Source organism: Ptiloglossa arizonensis, chromosome 12 (genome assembly GCF_051014685.1).
Source record: "Ptiloglossa arizonensis isolate GNS036 chromosome 12, iyPtiAriz1_principal, whole genome shotgun sequence".
Classification (NCBI taxonomy): Eukaryota; Metazoa; Arthropoda; class Insecta; order Hymenoptera; family Colletidae; genus Ptiloglossa; species Ptiloglossa arizonensis.
The window spans coordinates 7,736,945-7,760,425 of NC_135059.1; the positions used below are offsets into that span (position 1 = coordinate 7,736,945).

General features: G+C 44.8%; 1 protein-coding gene across 1 annotated transcript; it reads left to right on the forward strand.

Annotated features, from left to right (window-relative positions):
* Positions 1–321: 321 nt before the first annotated feature.
* Positions 322–22,110, forward strand: LOC143153133 (LHFPL tetraspan subfamily member 2 protein-like). The gene is made up of 5 exons (XM_076324007.1): positions 322–549; positions 19,632–19,811; positions 20,513–20,785; positions 20,858–20,971; positions 21,314–22,110. The coding sequence occupies exons 2-5, from the start codon at positions 19,682–19,684 to the stop codon at positions 21,454–21,456; spliced, it is 660 nt and encodes a 219-aa protein (XP_076180122.1). The 5' UTR covers positions 322–549; positions 19,632–19,681; the 3' UTR covers positions 21,457–22,110.
* Positions 22,111–23,481: the final 1,371 nt, after the last annotated feature.

Sequence of the window (23,481 nt, forward strand, 5' to 3'; positions counted from 1 at the left end):
ACACGTAAGGATACTTTTCGGATCGTCGTTGCCCATTTCCAACACGGAGAATTACCCCTGAAAAATGTTCACACTCGCGAAATATCAAACACGCATTTACTACACGGATAGTTCTCCCATACCCGTAACCGTGAACCGCTTCGAATGGTGTAAAAGTTCTCCCGTTGTTGTTCGAACGAAAAACGAAACGCAGCGCGGGCGCGCGTCGCACGAAATCACGCATCGCGCCTCCAGCGGGTCACCGTGTGTCGGTTGGTGCGTTCGCGGCGCGTTATAGCGGGGATCTCCAACAGCTTCGGGTTCAGTTCAGCTCGGCGCTTTGACCGCGCAGCTCCGCGTCCAGGAAGTGTTTCGAGTGTCATCGAACGCGAGGGCTTGACAGGAGGAACGCTCGCGCTTGACAGCTCGGTTCTACGCGCACGTACGAGCCGAACGACCTCGACTCGACTCGACTCGACTCGACTCGACTCGAGGAGGTTCAAGTGCGAAAACGGGACCCACGTTGTGACTTTTATAGACCATTGCGCTCACGGGAAGCCCCGACCAGAGGTGGGTGATGTTTTTCTCTCTCGTGAACGAAACCGCGCGATTTCTCTCCATCCTGTCGCGAACAAACGCGATAATCGTCTCGTCTTTTTCGATCCATCCATCTCCGTGCCTCGTTTCTCTATAATTAAACTAACTGAAATAGACGCGACCGTGTACGTTTGTTCGTTTCCCTCAGGACCGGATTCTCGTTGAAAAAATCGACGAACGCGAATCGAACGTTGAACACACGTTGAAAAGTCAACGATAGAGATCAATCCACTCGTGCAAAGTGTCTACCTTTTGAATATCGATCTAGCAAGTGTTATTTCTATTCGTATACGATCGGATTTTCTCGAAAAAATGGGCAATTGTGCGTTTGTTTCAGCCAAACGAAAGATCGATAATTCGACCTATCCGATGTAAAAGGAATTGTTCTTTTGGAAAAATCGATTCAAGATCTGCACATCTAATTTCTTTGATTCTCTCGTCGCATTCAGGGACGGTACTTTCATTCAAAGAAGCTTTAGGGTTAAGTTTGAACGTTTTACTCTACTCCCGGTTCGTTCTCCGTGTGTTTCGCTTCGAGAGGGAATTATTGGGTAAACGCGAACAATGGAACGAAAGTCGTTTGCAATGCAAAACTATCGCTGACAGTGGTACCCGCGAATGGCACGCGCAATCCCTTAATGTCAAAGCAGTTGACGCTTCGAGTGTTAAATGCATTATCGTGAACGCGAACCGTGCTTCATACGAAGAGACAATGGGCCAAAGATCGAGCCCAACTAGGGATTTTCTCGCCATTGTGCACCCAAAACAATTCCCTTTCGCTGGAAACTCGCTTCGACGTTGTTTCGGTACGAATAGAGAAATGTAGCTAACCGTTTAAAAGAATTGTGGTAAATTTCGAATCTTCGAAAGTCTTCCAAAAATAAAAAACAATTATCATCGTTGTGTCACGATCCTTCCATACAATTTTTATCGACAAAGTTTCTCCATACCTCTAGAAATAACCGAGATATTCAAGACGATCGATATTATCGGATTGTTCGGAAAGTGATTTCGTTTTCCAAAATGGAGAGTATATAATTTAATAAAGTGTTTGTACATTCTAAAAGAATCGTGTTTCATTTTACTAAAAGAAACGAAATTACTTTCCGAACAACTTAACATTACGGTGTTCTTAGATGGATATCAAAACACTGTCGATTCGTAAAAAAATTGCAGCTCAATGAATAATCCGACACGTAGGGTCTACAAGTTCGCGCGGTCTTTATTTCAATTTCAATTTCCCGCGAGACAATTCTCCAGCGATTATCTTTCGAACGTCGTTCGATAGCTTCCATTTCCTATCTCGCTTTCGATTGTTTACACGCTCGATTAAGTAATAAATCGATCGACGTTTCAAGAACTACAAAGTGTCGAGAACCATTTAAACTGTGTTACGTACTTTTTCGAACTTTATCATTTCTCTAAGCAATATTTTCCCGCGTTGTTCGAAACAAAGAAGACACTCGAGTGGATAGAGTTCGCGAGACAAATTCTGTCAAGATTAACATTATTTTTTGCATGGCTTCTATTTCCTATCTCGCTTTCGATTGTTTACACGCTCGATTGAGTAATAAATCGATCGACGTTTCAAGAACTACAAAGTGTCGAGAACCATTTAAACTGTGTTACGTACTTTTTCGAACTTTATCATTTCTCTAAGCAATATTTTCCCGCGTTGTTCGAAACAAAGAAGACACTCGAGTGGATATAGTTCGCGAGACACATTCTGTCAATATTACCATCATTGAACGGAGTTTCGGTGGGGTCCAAGATGCATTCGAAAAGAACCTGGCTAGAATATCGAGCCAGGTGAGAAAACAAGGCGTTCGAGACTTTGAAAGCCAAGTTAAACTGTACTCTACGGCTCTCGAGAGATAATAGATTAAGGCGAGATAGGGAAGGCGAATAGTCGTGCTCGTATAACGCTCGAGACGCGTTACAATTTAGCTTACGGGTTAATCCAGGGCGAATGGGATCGGGAAACGTACACGTGAAACGTGTGCGATTGTTCCGTCGGGAACAATCGAGCGAGACTCGTTTCAAAAGAACGTTCTTCGCTCGTTAATTAATTCGAGCGAAAGAGCGGTCTTCGGTGAAGCTCGAGCGACTATGCACGGTTTCGAAGATAGCCCGGAAATCGAAAAACGTGCGCGGATGAAAACCGTAGAAATTTCCGAAGCGAGTACGCGCCGGTCCAGAACTCCGCTCGCGGACGGACCGCTTCTCCGCTCCTCTCTTTTTACACCGCAACACGTGAGACCAGCCCCGGCCAATTGCATTAATTTACGACTGTTTACATCACCGGGCCGGGGTGCGCCGTAAACCCGGACCCACCACCATGAATTATGCATCGCGGGGTGGTTTCCGATTTCTTTTATTTTTCACCCATCGGATCGGGCCGAAGAAAACTCGCGGTTGCGTCACGAACGATTCTTTCGATCTCGAAGAAGAAACAGGGAGGAAACCATACGGAGAATTCGTAAATTCTCGTCGACAGGGGTTTGTTTTTTTTTTTTTTTTTTTTGTTACGAAAAGTAGTTCTTTGGAGTTTAAATACAGAGAGGATACAGTACACTCCGCGATGAATATTAAGATTCTTACTTGCGCGGTTTGTATTCGGTTGTTCGGAATGTGATTCTGTTCTTTTTGGTGAAAATGAAACACGAGTTTTTTAGAGCGCGTAAACATTTTATTAATTTATGTATTCTCCATTTTGGAAAACGATATTACTTTCCGAACGACCCAGTGCAATTACGTCCGTCGTATTGTCTACGGTGAAAATCGTGTCGCGGTTGCAGTAGTTAGGAACAATGTGTGCGGTGAAATGAATATTTGTACGAAACGCCACGGTGTCACGGGAGCGATAGATTCCGAAGTTACATTGGTGCACTGTCGGTGATTAATAGAGGAATGTTTACCGAAGTTTCGTTCGTGTTGGTAACTCAAAAGTCGTGTTTCTCTAGTTGCGTCACTTTGGTGGTACACGTGCGATATAACCGAGAGAACCCACGCGACACCGTCCAACTGCACCGTAGTCAACGATCTCGAAAAGTAAAGGACGTTGACACAATGCCAAGATCTCTCGCGCTATTAACGCTAATTAGTCCCAGCGTGTCCAGAGAGTAATGGAAGCGTATAATATCCGTTTGATTAATTTTGCATTCAGTTTCGTTACACGTACCGCTCGCTCGCGTTACTTTCGGCAAGCCAGACCGTTAAATTGAAACGAATTACGGTTCAACGTAAGTGACAGCGCGACGATTAATTAATCGTTGTTCCGCTCGATGGTTCGTTTTTGTCCGTCTGGAAGCTTCGTGACTCTTTCCTCTCCGGTTCTTTCTTTTTTTTACGCAATCGACGAGAAACGAGCCAATGTGTTCTTTCGCGATACACCTACGCTGTGCAATATTCTCCCTCGAAAATCACCCGATAAGCACATCGGTCCCCCGTTATCGAAACAAGATAGCGAGCTGACGAGGATCGTCTCGCGTAACACCGCCGAACCTTAGGCCCGAACTGCACCGATTGCTCGCCATTTTAGAAAATAATGGCCGAAGTAACAAGTTTTGAGCGTTTTTCGTTAGATACCTTTAACGAGCCATATCTCACGATGCATACGTTGCATCTTGTCGTTTCAAACTGCAACTCAAAGGCGACGTAACGCTTCAAAAAAAGTTCTGCGACAGTTTCGCGTTCAGTGGATCCGGTTGTGCGTTGGAGCGTTCCAAAATTTAGGTAAAAGAAGAGAAAATTCGATAGATTCTTCGGTAGCACTACGACCAAGGGGAAAAAGCGAAGCAGATGGCGAAAAAATTTGTGCTGTTTACGGACCCAATACAGTATCGAATGCAACAGTAAAACGGTGGCTTCGACTTTCTTAATTTCATCGTCGAAATGAAGAGAAAAGAAACGCTCGGAACTTTTTACTTCGCGTATTAAAAATTAGGCGAGAATGCGAGAACACCGTGGATCAACGATTATGTATATATATATATATCGATTATAATATCGATTGGACGTTCGATTACAAGGCGATGTAACAACAAGTCTCACCCCGCGTGTTCAGCTATTGAAAAGATAGGATGATTCTTTCAACTCGCTGCGCCTCGAATAGTTAGAAACGCTCTCGCGGCCGTAACACTCTCGAAACTCGCGAATTATTCGGTTACGATCTGGAAACCGACGACTGTACCGATCTCGTGGCGAACGCCTATGATGGTTATTACGTACCGAACGAAATGGCCCCTCGAGGTATTTCAACGATGCAATAACGTTTGCGTTCGCGCGAGGACACGTTCTCACGGGGACGAAGGTTGTAATTCATTGGCGGCGGTAAAGCGTTCAATTCGTAACCGAATACGCGAGCGTTCGAGGGGACTAGAAAAAGTTTCGGTACGAAAATGGTAAAACGGTCCCTCCAAGTGGGAACATTTTCTTCCAGAACACCTCTGCTAACGAGAGAAACAGTTTACGTTGCAACGTGCCTTTTTTGGATACCAAAGCGTTCAAATATTACGAGGTAACCGAATACGTCGTCGCGAACGTTCGAGTGGATTAGAAAAAGTTTCGGTACGAAAATGGTAAAACGGTCCCTCGAAGGAGGGATGTGTTTCTTCCAGAACACCTCTGCTATAGAGAGAAACAGTTTACGTTGCAACGTGTCTTTTTTTGATACCAAAAGGTTCAAATATAGGCACACTATTAGTGCTAATGGCAAGCTGTACAGAGTGTTCGTTACCAGCCACCATTTTTCTCGTAAATAGTGAACGTCGGAAGAAAATGTTTTGCAGTCGTCCGTGACAAAGTTGACGGACGTTCGATATTCTAAACGAAAAGTGGTACATATTTTTGTGCCATACATTGTTGCACCGAACGAAAAACTTCCCCCAGCGAATTTTTCGTATCTTTCGTAACTCGTTTCCTCTCTTCTTCTTTGACATTTGTTACGGTAGTTTTAACTACAAAACTAACGCGTGTGTCGTAGAGACGCGTCGGGTCGAGGAAGACCCGAGGAACGCGTTATGGAAGAATCTCGAGGAAAAAAAGCTTTTCATCCCCTCCACCCTGTTGGTTGTTACCATCATCTTCTCCGCTATCGTTCTTCCCTTCTATTTCTTCGTGCTAGTCCCGACTGGTTCGAGACCAGCATAGCCAGTCGCTGTGTCATCGAGCCTCGATACATCATAAATATAAATTGGTTTCTGTGGATACGTATTGGTACAAATGAGTCTACGTACGTACGCCAGCGTGTGCACACGCGTCCGCGAAAGTCGTTGGCATACGTAGCGGCCTCTGGACTGCGTTACGGAATTTTAATGCCGCGTCTATGCCCGATGGAAAATGACAAATGAATTCTGCGACGAATTTTGTGCCCGTTTCGTTCTCTCGATGGGGGGGACACCGCTCGTTACTTTTCATCGAGCTCGCGTTACTCGTCAAGGTGACACCACCAACGTGTTCCGTTTCGCGGTGAATTTCAGGTGTTAATTCAATCGGTGAGTAGAACGATAAAAGAAGACACATTTTGAGACGTTTGAAAGAATAACTTTTCGTCGTTCGTTAAAGTTTAGCTACACTGCTAGATGGTACTTCTTTCCCACTGTTGTCGATTCCAACGTGCAATTCTATGCATTTTACAGGGTGATTGAGAAACACACGTCAGGTGGTTAATTTACGCGTTAAGATGAATGAACAATGTCTTGTGAACGTATGTTATGTATGTAGGATAATGCAACGAGAACTGATATTTGAAATATCTCGTTATTTACCCCATTGAACGAATGTCTTTCTCATTTTTCAAGTCTTATATTTTCAGAGATACCAATGTCGTCTTGATTTTCTTGAACGACATACTGAAACACTTATGAAATATATTGTACAATATACCAAAAATATATACCGTGTCTTAGATATTACCGGTGAAACTTTGTCAGCGAATTCTTTGGAGCGAAATAAGAATAAAATGTGTAGTTATGTATCATTCCACTTTAGAACTTACGAACGTACGATATAGACAACGTATCGAGTTTGCGTTTAGAAAATATTCGACAACTCTGCCGATAAAGCCAAGAATTTGAAAAGCTGAACCGTTTATGCGTACACCGTTTAATCCGAACCTGGTTTTCTCGATCTTCGATGGATCCGTTCGTTTCGAATATCGAAAGAGAGACCGTCGATCGATATTCGAACGTTTTTCGAGCTTGTATCGCGACGATTCGCCTCTGGTATAAAATATTCGAGCGTCGAATGCGCGCGAGTGGGCAACGCGTGTTTCCTGAAGATCGCGATAAGCTCGTTAACGTTCGTCCGCGGCAAGTGCTATGAACTCGGCTCGATGCGTTTAAATATCGCGTAGCGTGCAACGCGCATGCGTCTCGCGTTTTCTCAGTCTCCACTCCGCTCCAAAAAGAAAAAAAAAAAAAAAGAAAAGGAAAAAAAAGGAGAAAAGAAAATGGACGTTTCAACTCCCATTGGGAATTCCTGGCGCGACGAGCTGGGCTTCGTGTAAACGCGATTGTTCGACGCGAGAAGCGACCAGTTTCCAGCGATCGCGGTGGCAAATTTTCCCCGTCGTTGCCTCCGATTCCATGGAAACGCGTTAACGAGCGATTACGAATCCATTCCAGATCGTCGAGATCGCCACGGGGGCTCGTTTTCTCGGTATACGCGGCCGACGACGCGGCCTGCATCGGCGCAGGCGTAACGAAAGATTAGAATGCAACGTGCAATCGCGGGCCGAAACGACTGGCGCGCGCGAACACGCCATTGCCCGTAGTCTAGAGGTGTTCAAATACTCTAATAAAACGAACCGAGTTCTACTCGGTGCGAATAGTCGAGTAGCTCGAGAATACCGAGTAGCTCGAAAACATCGAGTAGCTCGAAATTATGAGTAGAACGATACGACCGAGTAACTCGAGTTAAAGTGAGCGGCTTGAATTTGAAAAGAGTAGCTCGAAATTGTAACGAGTAGAACGAAATAATCGAGTAACTCGAATTAAAATGAGCAGATTGAATTGAAAGGAGTAGCTCGAAATGCAACGAGTAGAAAGAAATAATTGAGTAACTCGAATTAAAATGAGCAGATTGAATTGAAAAGAGTAGCTTCGAAACTGCAACGAGTAGAAAGAAATAATTGAGTAACTCGAATTAAAATGAGCAGTTTGAATCGAAAAGAGTAACTCGAAATAACCGAGCAGCTCGAATTGCAACGAGTATTACAAATTTTAATAACACATTCTGCCTCGATTATTGCGAGCTACTCGTACCGATTCGAGCTGTTTTCGAGTTCTTAAGTCGGCTCGAAAATATTCGAGTATTCGAACACCTCTACCTACTGGAGGGGAGGATCGCTGGAAGCTACTTTCGATTTCTCGTTGGAATAAATTTTACCGGTCAATGAGAGAGATAACGCGTCGGAAGCGCATTGATAAAACTTCCAGCGAATAATCGTCGACGTGGAAGTGTTTCATCGAGAGGAAGTCTTGCTTCGCTCGTTATTTTGATATTGCGAATAGAAAATGTATGAATGAAAGATACGTATGAATTTATTATTAAACTTCGAATTCGAGTAGGAGGAATTCCAAGTAGAAAACCGATAATGATAAAAGAAGAATATAGCCAAGTGTAATAATAAATCGTAACGTAAGAAATGTAGAATAGAAGAATATTGTTCGGAAATCTCCAAGTTGAGCAATGCGAATCTACTCGAAATATCGAGGCGGCGACGATTTGTTAAAAATTTCGATAAAAACCTCCGTGGAAATTGGTCGATAATTTCAATGGAGAATCACAAGGGAGATAATCATCTTGGTTCGACCAGCGACAGAAGATTATAGATAATTATTCCGCGTTCAAAACTAAAGCACAGAGAGTGCGTAGTATGCCATAATCGTAAAACGACAGGTGAAAGGAAAGACACATGTTGTAGAACGTGAGTCATGCAATTTGATCGGGTCGTATCTCTCTTATGTTTGATAATAGACGAAAGTGGTACAGAAACAACTCGGACTCCTTAATGGTATTTCAATTCCAATTGCATTATTTTTTACCCTACAAAAATGTTAAACACATTGTAAAGTATTTGCTTTTCGAATCTCTTGTCCCGTATCTTCGTCGTTTCTACGAAAAAATAGTCCAATTGCGTCCTAAATTGGACGAAATAATGCGATAGGAATAGTGTTATACATTATTTAATAATTCAACTTTTTTCTACCAGGTTTACCTATTGTGAATCGTAAGAAAGACGAGTCCCGAACAAGTTACGTACTCACTCCGTATAAATTACGAAACACGTCGATTTTCTTTTTTTCTATGTTTTTCAATCGACACTGTTCTTTAACGCGTACGGTCCTAGCGCGATAAAGTTGTATTATTATTATTGGGTTGTTCGGAAAGTGATTTCGTTTTCCTTTGGTGAAAATGAAACACGATTTTTTCAGAGCGTATGAAACATTTTATTAAATTATATTAATCGTTCGGAAAGTCATTTGGTTTTCTTTCCATTTTTTCTTTTCAATCGAAATGATTTTTTAATTTTCGAAAAACTCGTGAATTTCGAAAAAATTGTGGACCCAATTTTTTTTAGAGTGTATAAACATTTGAATAAATTATATACTCTGCATTTTGTAAAAGTAAACGACTTTCCGTACAACCTAATATTATCGGTACTTATTGCTGTAAAGTCAAAAATGGTAAAATTGTCACGGAAGCGGGGATCATCGCTCTTCTTCGAGAAGAATGCGTTCGAAGGATGAGCCGTCGACGACCTCCGTATCACCCGGTTTATTTTATCGAGAATTCGAGCCGCGATGCGTCTGGCATTGTCGAACGTGCTGTCCACGAATCGCAATTAAAATGCGTTACGTCGAACCGTCGCTCGTGCGCGCAAACCGAAGAACCTTCCGACAAGAATCTTCGAGCAGATCCTACACGCGATAGCATTAAAACCAGCGAACGATATTTCCTCGTTGTTTAAACAAAAATTAAATAACGGATCGCGAGCACGGTGGAACTTTATTCCGTTTAAAAAACGTCTCGACATTTAAATCGTTTCGAAAACAGAAGTATCACGAATCTGAACAATTTTAAAGGAAGAAGAAATTATTTCTTTCGTAGGCAAAAAATAATTTCAAAGAAAGGATTGAGAAAATTACGAGATACTGTAGCTCGGTTATGGATAAATATTTTTAGAGAAACACCTCGCGGAGCATTAAGAATGGTAACTTTTCGATAAGAAAGAGACACAATGTTCTTCTAAGAGTGTAAAAAAAATCTAACGAAATAATTTCGAAAAGCAAGGATTGAGAAAGTTACGAGATACTTCGAGTGGGTCCGTAGGGTCCGCGTCGTGACGATAATTTTCGTAAAACGTTCGTTGCAAGGTGTTGAAAATAATCGGAGAAAAGACACTCGTTCGGTCTTTGAACTCGAGGATCGTTCGTCGAAGGTTACCGATTGGCGGCAATTATTAGTCAGACGCGTAGCGGGACCGTGGATTTATCGGGTCGCTCAATTAGCGGCATAATTGACGTATCGTCGTCGTGGTCGTTAATTAACCACCGTCGGTGGAAATCCGTTTACGGTTTCTGACCCACATCGCGGTCCAGGCCGTCGAGTAACGACACACGCGGCGGTGTGGTATCTGCCGTCAGAAATCGGGGGACTCCCTTTGTTCGAGGAGCTCCTCTTCGGACACGAGTCGCCCGCATTCCTTCGTTAGGTACGTACCAGGGGAAAAAAAAGAAGCCGAATCCCCCACGTGAAAAAAAGGAAAAGGTGAATTCACAAGGCGAGCGTGGCTGTAATGCAGCCGAGGCTGCCGGTTCGGAGTAAACTCGGCCCGAACAGGCGATTCGATTGCCCCCTCGTTTCTTTTCGCGTCTATTTCGCTCGATGGTGAACGACATCGAGTCGATTTTATCCGGCAGATTCTCATCCCGAATGGAAAATCCATCGAACCTGTGGATATCGAATAGAATCGTTCGATCCTTGGAGGGAAAGTGGGGTAAAATGGAACACCGATGTTTCTCTTATGTAAATAAGAGTCCGCGCATGCGTTGAGATCGTACCACGGGATTCTAAGCAGTTCTTGCGTCTAACCTAGACGTTATTGGTCGATCGAGAGCAGGATTGTCGGCCAGATAAGCTAAATTCCGAGTCGAAAGGGTAGGGGAAGCAGCTCGGTGGAGTGGGAGCGTATAACGGGTGTCCATCTTGTCGTTTGCTGTGTCCGCGTCGCGTCATTGGCTGAGAGGTACAGTGCGATTGGTACACCCGTTACGTTCTTCCACTTTGCTCCGTTGCGGAATCGTTCCTTCGGTTAGGGATTTCTAAGTTGTTGCGATCGAAATTTCGAAAAAACGTTCTTCGATGCCATTTTTGGTATTTTAAATGTAACCCTTTGCAGTGGAAGCTTTTCCGCTACCGAAAACTAGCACCTCGATGAAATCCTTCGAAACGTGTAATTAATTTCAAACGGAACATTTTCATTTCTATATTTCGCATACGTATGTTTACGTTTGAAACATCCAACGAAGTGCTTGTGCCTTTTTTAACTTCTCCTGTGCCTTTCTTACTCGAATATAACTCGGTTCGTTTTATTCGAACACCTGAGTATTTGAGTAATATTAAGAACACGTGAGTTATACCTGTAGAGTATATACTCTATTTGAATAATACTCGTAACATCTGAGTATTTGAGTAATACTCGTAACATCTGAGTATTTGAGTAATACTCGTAACATCTGAGTAACAACCCGAGTATTTGAGTAATACTCGTAACATCTGTGTAACAACCTGAGTATTTGAGTAATATTAAGAACACGTAAGTTATACCCGGAGTATTTAAGTAATACTCGTAACATCTGAGTAACAACCTGAGTATTTGAGTAATATTAAGAACACGTGAGTTATACCCTGAGTACTTGGGTAATATTAAGAACACGCGAGTTATACCCCGTGTATTTGAGTAATACTCGTAACACCTGAGTAATAATCCGAGTATTTGAATAATACTCGTAAAACCTGAGTATTCGAGGAGTGGTAAGAACACCCGAGTATCCAAACGCCTGAAACGCGCGACGACCTATTCGAGCTGCTCGATTCATCCCAACCGATACGTCGTTCCAACTTCGCGACTCGATCGTTCGAAACGTTCTCGAACACTGGTCGACTCTGGTTTTTCTTTTCAAGTATTCGTCCAATCACCGAACGGAATGCAGGCCCGTTGCGAAATCCCGCGATTCGTTACCGAATCCGTCTCCGAGTGTCGCGATACGAATCACGGGACAAATACGGCCGAGGGCATAAAGTATGCTCGACGTACGGTCTCCGCGTGGTCTAGCCATTAAAGTTTCCGAATAAGGCGGCTTTTACGCACGTGAACGTGAATAGAAGCGGTGGCGCGCGGGCACAGGCGGACATAATCGTGGCTCCGTCTCGCGTGGGAAGCGATAGTATTTCGATATCACCCTCGCAGCGAGGAGACGCGTGTTCCACGACGCCGTGCGCGCACTCGACGCTCCCGATGCGAGCGAGTGCAACGCTTGCTCCGCGACCGGCTTCTGTGTGCGGGAACAGGGACGCCGGCCGCGTCATCGGTACGTGTCCACGCCACGAAGATGACACTACCGATCCTCGAAGCCCGGTTTCCAGCGTGCACACGAATCGCGCCGGTTGCGTTTCACGCGAGACACAATCGAACGATACGCACTGTTCACCGTGGGAGGAGAATGGGAGCCTCGAAAGTAACAGTTTTCGAGAACGAGGAACGAGATTCGGTAGGAGGAATTCCGTCGGGAGATTTAGGTGAAACGTACATTCAACCTCGAAACTCTTTCGACACCTGTTGCATACTCGACGGATCGGTATTCGATGGTAGATCGGATGGAAACGAGTTCGATGTAATCGTGACCACTCACACGTTGCTATCGAATATATTGGGTTCGGAGAGTCATTTTGTTTTCTCTCGTGAAAATGAAGCACGATACTTTTTTAGAGCGTGTAAACATTTTATTGAATCATACATTCTCCGTATTGGAAAACGAAATGATTTTTCGACAAAGCAATAAAATACAGGACGATTTGAATCGATTTTTCGAGCGGTGTAACGTGACCGCGGTAAAGTTCAGTGTATCTGTATCTTACGTGCACGGATGCACTTCTAGAGAGTGCAACTTTGTTCGCGACCTTGATAACTATCGCATTTCTCGCGCGATCTCTCGCTTGCGGATTGTTACACTCGAGTTAGAAAATCGAGCCTGTACGATAGGAATTCGGTTGTTGAAAAAAATTCTACACTGTAGAACCGACGAACGAGCAGAAAAATACACCGACATCGTGGAAAAGAACCTAATTAACCTCGAAACAACCATTGAGAGATAGAAATTCTCGACCCTGGTCAAAACATGGAGAAAATAATTCCGAAATGTACCTATACCCCGTAGAATATGATTCGATCGGTAGTATTCGCTCGTGCATAAAAGCAAAATACGATTGGAGCTCGGTTGTTAAGAAAGAATTGAATATTACTCACGTATAAAGCCGACAGTCACGGTTTACGATCGCTCGGGAGAGCGACGCGGCTCGAACGTGCAATCGTAATAAAATTCCCGGTTTTCGAACGACCACCGTGTTCGAGTAGGACTACGACAGCAATGGACGACGAATAAACGCGGAGGATGGTCTCCGTTACCGGAAAGACCGTAGAACCGTAGAAATATTCCGTAAGAATGCCAGGTATCGGTTCGATGGAGGATGGAAGAAGGGCCACGGGACGCGTAGCCGTAGCTCGCGATCGGCCGATTATCTTAATTGCCGGGCCTAGCTGGATGCGCTGGAAATCACCGTTAAGCTCGTCGTCTTGCTCGTGGTACCTTAATTATCCCGGCGCGGCGATCGTTCCGCTGGAAACCAGCCCAACCGTCGAACTGTTATCAACGGCTCGTCGTTAAATAGGATTCCGGCTCGCTCGGAAGTAATTCTCGTCGAGCGTGCACTTCCTGCTGATCCGGGACCGATACGCGTCGATCATTAATCCTTCGAACCCTTTTATTCGGCCGATCGGGTGTCCCGTGCATCCGGGAACTCCTTCTCGCGTCAATTCGTCCACGAAATTGACGACAAACGTCCACGTGTCGGGATCGGTGAACTTGCTGGTTTCGAAAATCGAAACCGTACACTGTTTTTCTGAACCTTAGCTTTCGGTATCTTAGCTTCTGCGCTCTCTTTGCACACTTCGAACGCGTAAATCATTTTGAAAACATTCAGTGATACAGTACGTAGAATTGGGGGGCCTTTGGTTTTTTGGGGATGTACGAAAGGAATATTTTGGTTACTTTTTACGAAGAAATTGTAGTATTTCTAACGCGTGGGTTTCGTCCCACGTTCGAGAATACTTATGATTCTTATTTGAATAAAAAATGATACAAATTGTAAAAGTTACCGGAACTTGACGCGAATATTCCCTCGATAGGATTTGAATACCGTTCGTAATGTTCGCGCGTCGTATTTGAGTCTCGGAACGAATACTCTCGAAAATACTCTCGAGATTCGAAAATCTACTCACGAATACTCTTCGATGTTAAAACGAATCCTCTCGCGAGTACGAAAGTACTTACAAGGGCCTACTATCCCGTGAATAGACCAATGATAAATAATAACGATGATACGAGTTCCGAAGAACACTAACCGAAAGCAAAACGAGCCAGAACCTACACAAGTATAGTGTAACCGATCGTTTTCAAGCCACGGTTAAAGGTTTCGAAAGGTTCGGAAAATGGCACTCGCCGAGCGGTTGAAATGGCGTCGGTTCCTCGAGAGCTGAACTCGAGATCGGAGACGTCCCGATACGAGGAACACCTCGGTGCTTTTTGCGAAGAATACGTTTAACGTGGAATGCCGCAGCCCCTTCGAAAGAGATTCATGGCGGATAGGCGTGGCTGTTCCCGGAACGCGAATCGTTCTACGAAACTGTAAATCCTCCGTTGAATAAAAGCGAATTTCAACGCGGCGAAAGATTCCACGATGGAAACGAGCCGGTGCGATTTTTCTCGGTTAAGAAAAAAAAAAAGAAGAAAAAAAAAATAATAACACCGAATCGACGCATCGCGAATTTCACCCACGATCGAGTAACGATTCCGGGCCGATAGAGGGCTAAATTACATAGCGGTGAAACCAGTCGGGTTACGGTACATCGGTTCCCAGAACACGAACAGGACCCCGCGGAATCCTTTTTCCAAAATATTTGATCGGCCGCGATCGAGTTAGACCGACACGAGGATGTTCGATCGGCTGAGATCACGAGAAATTACCTGCGGATAAAATCGACGGTGTGTACGCCACGGTTGAACGGGGTGGGGGTAGTGGAACGGGGCAGGTAAAAGGAAAAGGGGGACGCGAAGCCGAAGAAGAAGGCGAGCCTGGGTGGATCTCCTTCGAGGGAAAGAGGGGACGAAAACAAGAGGACGGAGAAATAAGGGAGCACCTGTCCAACAGCTGCTTTGCAGATGGTCTGCATAGTCTCGCTGCGGGATTATGCAACGAGTAGGTGTCTCGCGTTTCTGACATCGAACGCCGATTGTTTCGGACACGAGTACCACGGGGATCGCATCCGAAGTTTCGTCGCAACACCTTGCGAGATTTTCGTTAATCGAGACTGTAACCTCGAGCGACGAGGATTGTTTTTTTCCGTGGTATAAATCTCGACGCGAGACCTCGTTTCGAGAAACGTTCGTTTCGTGCTTGCGACAAGCGATAAACTCCGACACGAGAGTCTTGCAAACGTTACGCTGTGTACTCGATCGAACGTAACGAGTTCGACTTGGCGAGCGTGGGTCCGGCAAGACCCAGCCTACCCGGTCAAAAGACACGCGCACGACGAGGGTAGGGGATGTACCGGTTTACGGACAGGGAACTCCGAAAATAAACCACCGACACGAGGCCACGGTGTTTCTGTAATCGTAACGGAGGGTCTATTACTTCCACGTGCGTCCGAAAATTGTCCCGTGGGATAACGGTCGGTAAGCACGCGTTCGAGACACGCCGGGTGTCGAGATAAAGAGATTTTCTTTTTTTTTTGTCCACGAAGATATTAAGAAATACAGGAGGACGAGCCGCAGGAGCAGGGAGATCGTGCACGCTCCACGAAAATAAAGGAGACTCGTAAAGCGGTGGCCGCCGCTGGCCGGAAACGTGTGATTTGAATTTACGAGCGTGGAGTTCGCACTGGCCGTCGACTTACGCCCTTCTGATAACGAGCTGCCGGACAGAGGACCCATTGCTGGATGACTAATGGTCGGAGCTTCTCGCGCGGGGAGCCCAACGAGAGACGAAGAGGAAAGATATCGCATTCCGCGAGCCGAGGAAGAGGTTCACCAGTGGTAACATTTTTCGAGGACATCCGAGATCCCTATTCTCTCCTCGCGGCGATAATCTACTCTAACCTGGACGCCGTGCTGCGAATAAAATGAGGTTTCTGGTGTCCAGGTTCGCGCGACGCGCGGAAACATTTCGACGGAGCTACTGAGATTCCTATTCTTTGCGGAGTAATTCTCTACTCTCGAATAGACACTACTCGTCGCGAGTAAAACGAAATTTCTGGTGAAAACGTTCGCGTAGAAATATTCTTCGAGGACACCTGAGATTTCTACTCCTTGCGGAGTAATTCTCTACTCTCGAATAGACTACTCACCGTGAGTAAAATGAAATTTCTAGTGCTCAGATTCACGAATTCTGTAGAAATATTCTTCGAGGACACCTGAGGTTCCTACTCCCTGCGGAGTAATTCTCTACTCTCGAATAGATTACTCACCGCGAGTAAAATAAAATTTCTGGTGCTCAGATTCACGAACTGTGTAGAAATATTATTCGAGGACACCTGAGGTTCCTACTCTCTGCGGAGTAATTCTCTACTCTCGAATAGACTACTCACCGCAACTAAGACGAAATTTCTGGTATCCAGATTCACGAACTGTGTAGAAATATTATTCGAGGACACCTGAGATTTCTACTCTTTCCGGAGTAATTCTCTACTCTCTAATAGACCACCCACCGCGAGTAAATCGAAAATTCTGGTACCCAGTACGATACTATTCGAGTAGAATGTTATCCGTGGCAATTCAAGACCAATATTCGATCGAACGATAGCTTCGTGGTTTCGCGTCCGATCCGTGCGACGAATTCAACTTTGGACATTAATTCAGTAAGGGGACTCGCGATCGAAACAATGGCCTCCTGTCGCGCACTCCGGCAAGGCGTGGCACAGCCCGCAACAATGAACGCAACGATTAAAATAAAAGGAAAAAAAAAGAAAGAAAAGGAAAAGAAAGAAACGCGGTCGTCCGTCGAACGGCAGTCAGCCTACGCGCGAGCTTTGATCGGTCTTATCTTCATCGGTCCTTCTTCGAATAGCAGACTGGAACCGCGGTTTATTAATGCCTCGCGGTAAGCTCCAAACGACCAGTCTACTGTGCGCCAGATTTCTCGATAAAGTGAAGAAACAAAAAGAAAAATTCAACCGCGCGATTGTTTTTTTTTCTTCTTTTTTTATTTCCTTCCCTTTTTCCCGTGGAACGCAAAGACGAAGTTTGTTCGGCATTCGGCTCTCGTGGTCACGATTTACCGAGTCCACGGAATGAATCAACGTTTCCGGTGGCAGGATTCATCGAATCCGACACGATGTCGGGGACATTATAAATACAAACAGTGATTAAGGGGGGATCCTAAGTAAACGCGGCGTCAAGTGGTTCCCGAGGAGGTCGCGCGCAAGAAATGATAAAAATAAGACCGGCAGATGTACAGCGTGAAACGAATTTAATTAAACTCGGCTCTCCGCGTTGCTCGAGGCTCGATGTTATTATCATTCGGCGTTGCTTTCGTCGAATACGTACCAGCTCGAGTATTCTTGACAAAGACGAAAAATAGTAATTTCAAAAATTTAACCGAGAACAATGATCAAAAGCTGCTACCTATTCATAGAGAAGACAGTCATCGGTGAATATTAAAAGAATTTTATCAGAGAATTGAAAGAAACTTATTTTGGTTATGCATTTTTTACCTGCGTCGCAGTTTAGTTTTTCACGTTCGATGACTGGACAACTTTCTCCGGAAAGAATGCAAAAGGAAACCGATATATTTGCAACGGTTGCGACATTTTTTCGGTTCTCGAAACCGTTTCCATCAGAACCGATGCAGTTCGAATCGAGGGTCTATTTTACATTGAAGAACCGCGTCGTATTTTAGTTTTTCTCGTTCGATGACCGGACAACTTTCTCCGGGAAGAATGCAAAAGGAAACCGATACATTTGCAACAATTATGACATTTTTTCAGTTCTTGGAACCGTTTCGATCAGAACCGATGCAGTTCGAATCGAGGGTCTATTTTACATTGAAGAACCGCGTTGTAAAGTACCGATTTGCCACGTCGCGGCAACATCAAAGAGGATCGCTCATCTGGCGCGGGGGAACGAAAGCGATTAAGTTTGCGGGTTTAAGAGGATCGAAAACCTCGGTTGGACCACGCGCGTTAGAAAAGGAAGGCCCACCGCCCACGGATCTGAAACCTCGGTCGATCTAAAGTTAGAAATAAAAATAGGTCGGTTTCGAGGAGGGGCAACAGTTTTCGATCGATCCGGCGAGCCTTGGCTCTTGGACACGCTGAAACGCGAAGGGTCAGAACCGAATGCTCCTAATTAGAGTCATGAGTCACGTCTACGATCGAAACCTAATCGATTCTTTCGCGCGCGAACACGCTACGCAGCCTCAACCACGACCGAATCTCTCGAGACGAATTTTCGCACAAACGATCTTTAATAGATTTTTCGAACGTGTATTTTTCAATCTGGAACAAAGATACGGAGATTCGAAATGGTTGTAAGATATTGCTACGAATTGAACGCAGCTTCAAAGTGTCATCATTCGATCACTATGTACTTTACTCTCAACAGTGGTCACTTTTGTATTCATTTCTTCGCGATTACTGATACTCGAAAAGAACCACTTTCGACTCGTTCTAAATACGAATCGTACTTTCCAATAGTATCCGTCGTAAAAATTACAAAAATGTCGTTTGCAATCATTGGAACGCAACGTTAAATACTCTAGAGTTTTCACCCATTGGAGATCCATTTCGATAAAAGTGTTACGCGACGTAAAAAGTAGAATATCCGAGCTTAGAATATTTATCGTTTCGTCGAGTTTGGCGGAATTTAATCAAATTGAACTCTCAATGGTCTTGGAACAATTTTGTTCAGCTTTTCAGGACAAATAGCCCACTGTGAGAACCGATCGTTCGAATCGCCGCGAAAATACGCGCGGTTGGTTCACGAAACGAAGAAAGGGACGCTTTGTGTTGGTCGCTCGTTTACGATTCCCACGAAATCGTAATAAAAAATCGAAACCGGTAACGCGAGAGATAGGTAGACGGTCGAGCTTACAGTTTTGCTTTTAACGGGCGGTGCGCGTTTCGCGGGAAAGGGAGCCCGCGTATAACGCGTTTCCCCGAAATATATGTGAGTGGCGTTTATTCTTGCCCGGTTGCCCGAAACTCTCGGCTCGATTGTCGAATCGTTGACCCCCGGAGTCAACTAAATCGCGATACAGAGTGTCGACAGGTTTCGCCGACCATCTCGATGCTACCGATAATCGTTTATTTATTAGGTTGTTCGGCAAGTCGTTTCGTTTTCCAAAACGAAGAATGTATAATTTCATAATAAAATGTCTCCGCACTTTGAAAAAATCGCGTTTCATTCTCACCGAAAAAAAAAATGAAATATCTTCTCGAACAATCTAATATTTATCAAGACAGCGCGTTACGATAATTACACACAGCGGAAAAGATACTTAGATAAGTTCGATACCTTGTGTTTCGAAATTGTTTTAGAAACTATGGTTCGTCTCTTATGGAATTGCTCGACGAAATCTCTCGAAGAGATCCTAGGCCTCCTTAATTTTTACATTGGGGAACATTCAATTTTGAACGAGAAATTAATGAAAAAATCAAACACGAAAGATTCGGTGGAGATGTGGTAACGATCCAGCGTACGTTTCGAATGTTTCAGGGTAACACCGAGCTCAAAGGATGGCATAGATCCGACCCTCGACCGGCAGCATGTGCTATGTGATAGTCACTGGTCGTAGCTTGCTATGGACGCTGCTGTCCCTGGTGGCGTTAATGGCAGTTTTATCGGGCCTCATCACTCCCAAATGGCTCGTTGGTCCACGAACGATTAAAGACACAAGTAACTAGTCCCTCTCTCGCTTAATACTTACGGACAGCGTTGTCTTCCGACAGATGGTCGATTATACGCTTCTTCGAAGGCTTTTCGTTTCTTTCACTCGTCGTACAACTTGATTATCAATTCTACCAACCGATACCATGAGAAACAATAGATGAACGGTCGCTCACTCATTGTCAGGCACACATTGTCACGAATACGTGCGAGCCAAATTTAATGTTTTCAATTCACCTTCACGAGTTGCGACTTGTGACTCGATTGGTCCTTAGATCGCAAACTACGAAAGTATTCGGTTGCTCGTAAAGTCATTTCGTTTTCCAAAATGTTGAATATATGATTCAATAAAATATTTACACACTCTATAAAAATCGTGTTTCATTTTCACCAAAAAGAAAAAACGAAATGACTTTCCAGATAACTTAATAGTATTGATAAAAGTATTTTGTAAATATCTGGGGAACTAAGACGATCCGCGCGTATTCGCAGAGGAGAAAGTTATTCCGTGTCTCGTCCTTTGCAATATATCCGCGAGTGATCGAAATCGGTGAGCAGGCCAATGTTCCGAACAATATCCCTTCGTGGAAGCACCGTGTACAGCGACAATTGCACAAGTACCATTATACGTTTAAACGACTTACTGAATCGGCCAAAGGGCTCGACGTGCAGAGATTCGAATTTCAATTAGAATTCTTGTTCGACCTCAGGTAACGGATCGGAGCTGTACGTCCCGACGGTGGGCATCTTCAATCGTTGCATCAGGTTGCGGGGGAAGACGCATTGCGCCAATTTCAACGTGGACGGTTTCGCCACGGACTCGAGCGTTTTTCCAGGTTGCTGGAAAGCTTCGTACTTCTTCCTGTCCCTCGGTCTGGCGATCATGGCGACGACGGTAATGGCGGCTCTGGTCGGCTGCTGTGTACAGAGCATCGGTAGAAAGAGTATCTTCAACTTGGCCGGTGTGGCCCAAGTAGTCGCTGGTAACTTTTACAACGGTTTCTCGATAATCTCGAATACACCACCTTTTCATCCGTTTTCTCTCTCGTTAACAGGTATATCGTATCTGCTGGGGATGATTTTGTATCCAGCTGGCTGGGGAGCGGAGAGGGTTCAGAGGATTTGCGGCCCGGAATCGGACGCTTTTTACCTAGCTGATTGCACTCTCGGTACCAAGACATTACCTACGAATGTAAAGGTTGTTGTCCACTTAACAGCACTCTCGGTTGTTCGCGCGTTGACGTTGTTTACCGTGTACCTGAACTATCGATAGATAATCGGCAAAGAACGTCAACTATCCTAGAGCTACCCGTTCTGAACTGTAAAAGACAAGGGTTCGGGTCATTGGTGAGATAGGTAGATCACCGTAGTAGTTTTGGTAGATAACGATAACTGATACAACAACGAAAAAACTACGGAGTCTCTTTTGACTTCCTTTTCATCTTACCGAGACTTAAATGGACGGCAGCCTCAAATTGGAAACAAAGGCTTGACGATGGAATTGTTCACAGGTTGGGCCTTCTACAGCGCCGTGATAGGGGTCGGACTCACCTTTGTCTGCGCGGTGATCAGCGGCCAAGCGGAGAAGTCCACGGCGAGCGACAAGGTTCAGGATAAAATGAACGAGGGCAAGACTTTGATCTGTCTCGCGTGAAATCAGTGGAGCACGGATGAACGCAAGTTTCGTCGATGGTTCCGAAACGAAATCGGGTACGGGACCAGCCAACGGGCTCGAAGAAGCGAAAATTTCCTCCTCAACCCCTCCCACGATCGATCGAACGATCGATCGATCGCGACCAGAGGAAATTCATCGTTGGGCCAAGTTTCGGACCCCTCACCGAGCGCATCACACCGAGGTCGATGACCCGTCTCGCACGAGGTCGTCGAACCGTTTCGCTCCTCGAGTACTTATCGCGGAAGCGAATTTCTCAGTGCCAATAAGTTTCTATTTTTTTTTTTTTTTGCCCCCCGCGGGACGCTTTTCACGCCTGGAAAGGAACGCTCGTTTCTTTTTTACCATGGACGATAGAGTTAAATATTTACGCAGGTATTAAGAGAAGTTTCGGTAGATGTTAACCGATGGTTTTTCCAATCTAGATTCGTAGGAGACGAGGTACGGTGAATAGAACGGTAACGCAAAGCTGTATAAAGAAGAAATAAAACTACGAAAGTTTTCCTACCGAAACACGTTTCCTCCTCGTGTCCCTTCGCGGTTCTCCACGCCGGTACGTCGTCGTAAACATTCCACCGTTACCGTTATTAATTTTCTTGCTTTTATTAATTCATCGAGAACAAGTGTATGGACAGCTTACTAGTGTCTAATAAATAAATAATCGTAACTGTTTTATCATCCGCGTAAAAAAAAAAAAGAAAATAGAATTGCGCGCGCGAGAACGCGAACGACAGATCGACGGGCGCGATGGATCCCGATCTGATCGTGGTGGCGTTCTCGAACGACGAGTACAAAAAAAAGAAAAAAAACATTTCCGTATTCCTGTCGTTTCCGTGGAAGCTGTTCTTCGGTGTGAGTAGAGCGCGCTCTCTCGTTGTAAAGAAGCGAGAGAACGTGAAAACAAGGGAAAAGAAGAAGAAGAAAGAAGAGAGAAAAAAAGATGAAAACAGTGATCGTGTGGTCATGGCGATTCTCCTCGTACACTTTCGGATGATCGATCCGTTTGAAAAGTTCGGCGGCGTACGGTTGTCTCTCTACGAAAGAAGCAACGGGGAACTGTTCTGAATATAAATTACTACGTGGATCGAGGCGAGGCCCTAAATACGGAATATACACGTAAAATACATCGAGAGAGAAAAGGAGTGAAAGAGAAAGAGAGAGAAAGAGATAGAGAGAGAGAGAGAAGTGGGGACAACAACTCGGGCGAGGAGCGATGTGCACACATATCCGATTTCTGTAAATTACACGGGTTGCTCGCCTCGAAGTCGCTCGTTTTCTCCTCCAGTTGCGCGCACATTATTATTATTATTATTATTATTCTCTCTTTCTCTCTCTCCCTCTTTCTCTCTCGGGCGCGCGCTTATGTACAGTCGCTCGCGGCACACGCTCGCTGCGTTACAAAAAAGAAAGAATATCAATCGCTGTCTGCTCGAGGGTTGGTGTGTAAGATAACGATACAAAAATTTCGAATCGACTCGCTACGAATAATTCCAGTCATTTCGATCGTCGCTGAATTTTTATCAGCGCGGCGGATAAACGCGAGCGAAACGTAAAACTCGGTTCTTCGTTCGTTTCAATCGCGTTTATCGCGAGTTCCGTTTTTCGTTCCGCGCTTCGTATCGTTGTTCCGCGACGATCCGCGCGAGAATCGATCGATTTATGTACACGCGTATAAATTAATCAAGGCACCGAGGGAATCAACAGTCAATAAATAACGCGGGCCGTCTCGCGCGTTCCCGCCAACTCGGAACGCGTCGAGAACTTCATTTTTTTTTCTTTTTTTTTCTTTTCAATTATTATTTTTTCTCTCCCTTTCGTTCTCAACGGGCGCGCGCGCGTGCGCGTAATTGAAAAAATCGCATCGGGCGAGCAACTCGGACGCGCGATCGGATGGCCGCGTGTTATTTGGTCGGACAAGCTTTCTAATTACGTCTAACTGACACCTGTCTGTATAATCCTTAAAATTAACGGGACGAACTAAACTATCGGGCGTTCCGAGACCATCTC

Coding starts and splice junctions, on each gene's coding strand:
- LOC143153133 (XM_076324007.1), top strand. CDS start 19,682: ATGTGCTATGTGATAGTCACTGGTCGTAGCTTGCTATGGACGCTGCTG. Junction 20,786..20,857: donor TGTGGCCCAAGTAGTCGCTG/GTAACTTTTACA, acceptor TCTCGTTAACAG/GTATATCGTATCTGCTGGGG. Junction 20,972..21,313: donor CCTAGCTGATTGCACTCTCG/GTACCAAGACAT, acceptor AATTGTTCACAG/GTTGGGCCTTCTACAGCGCC.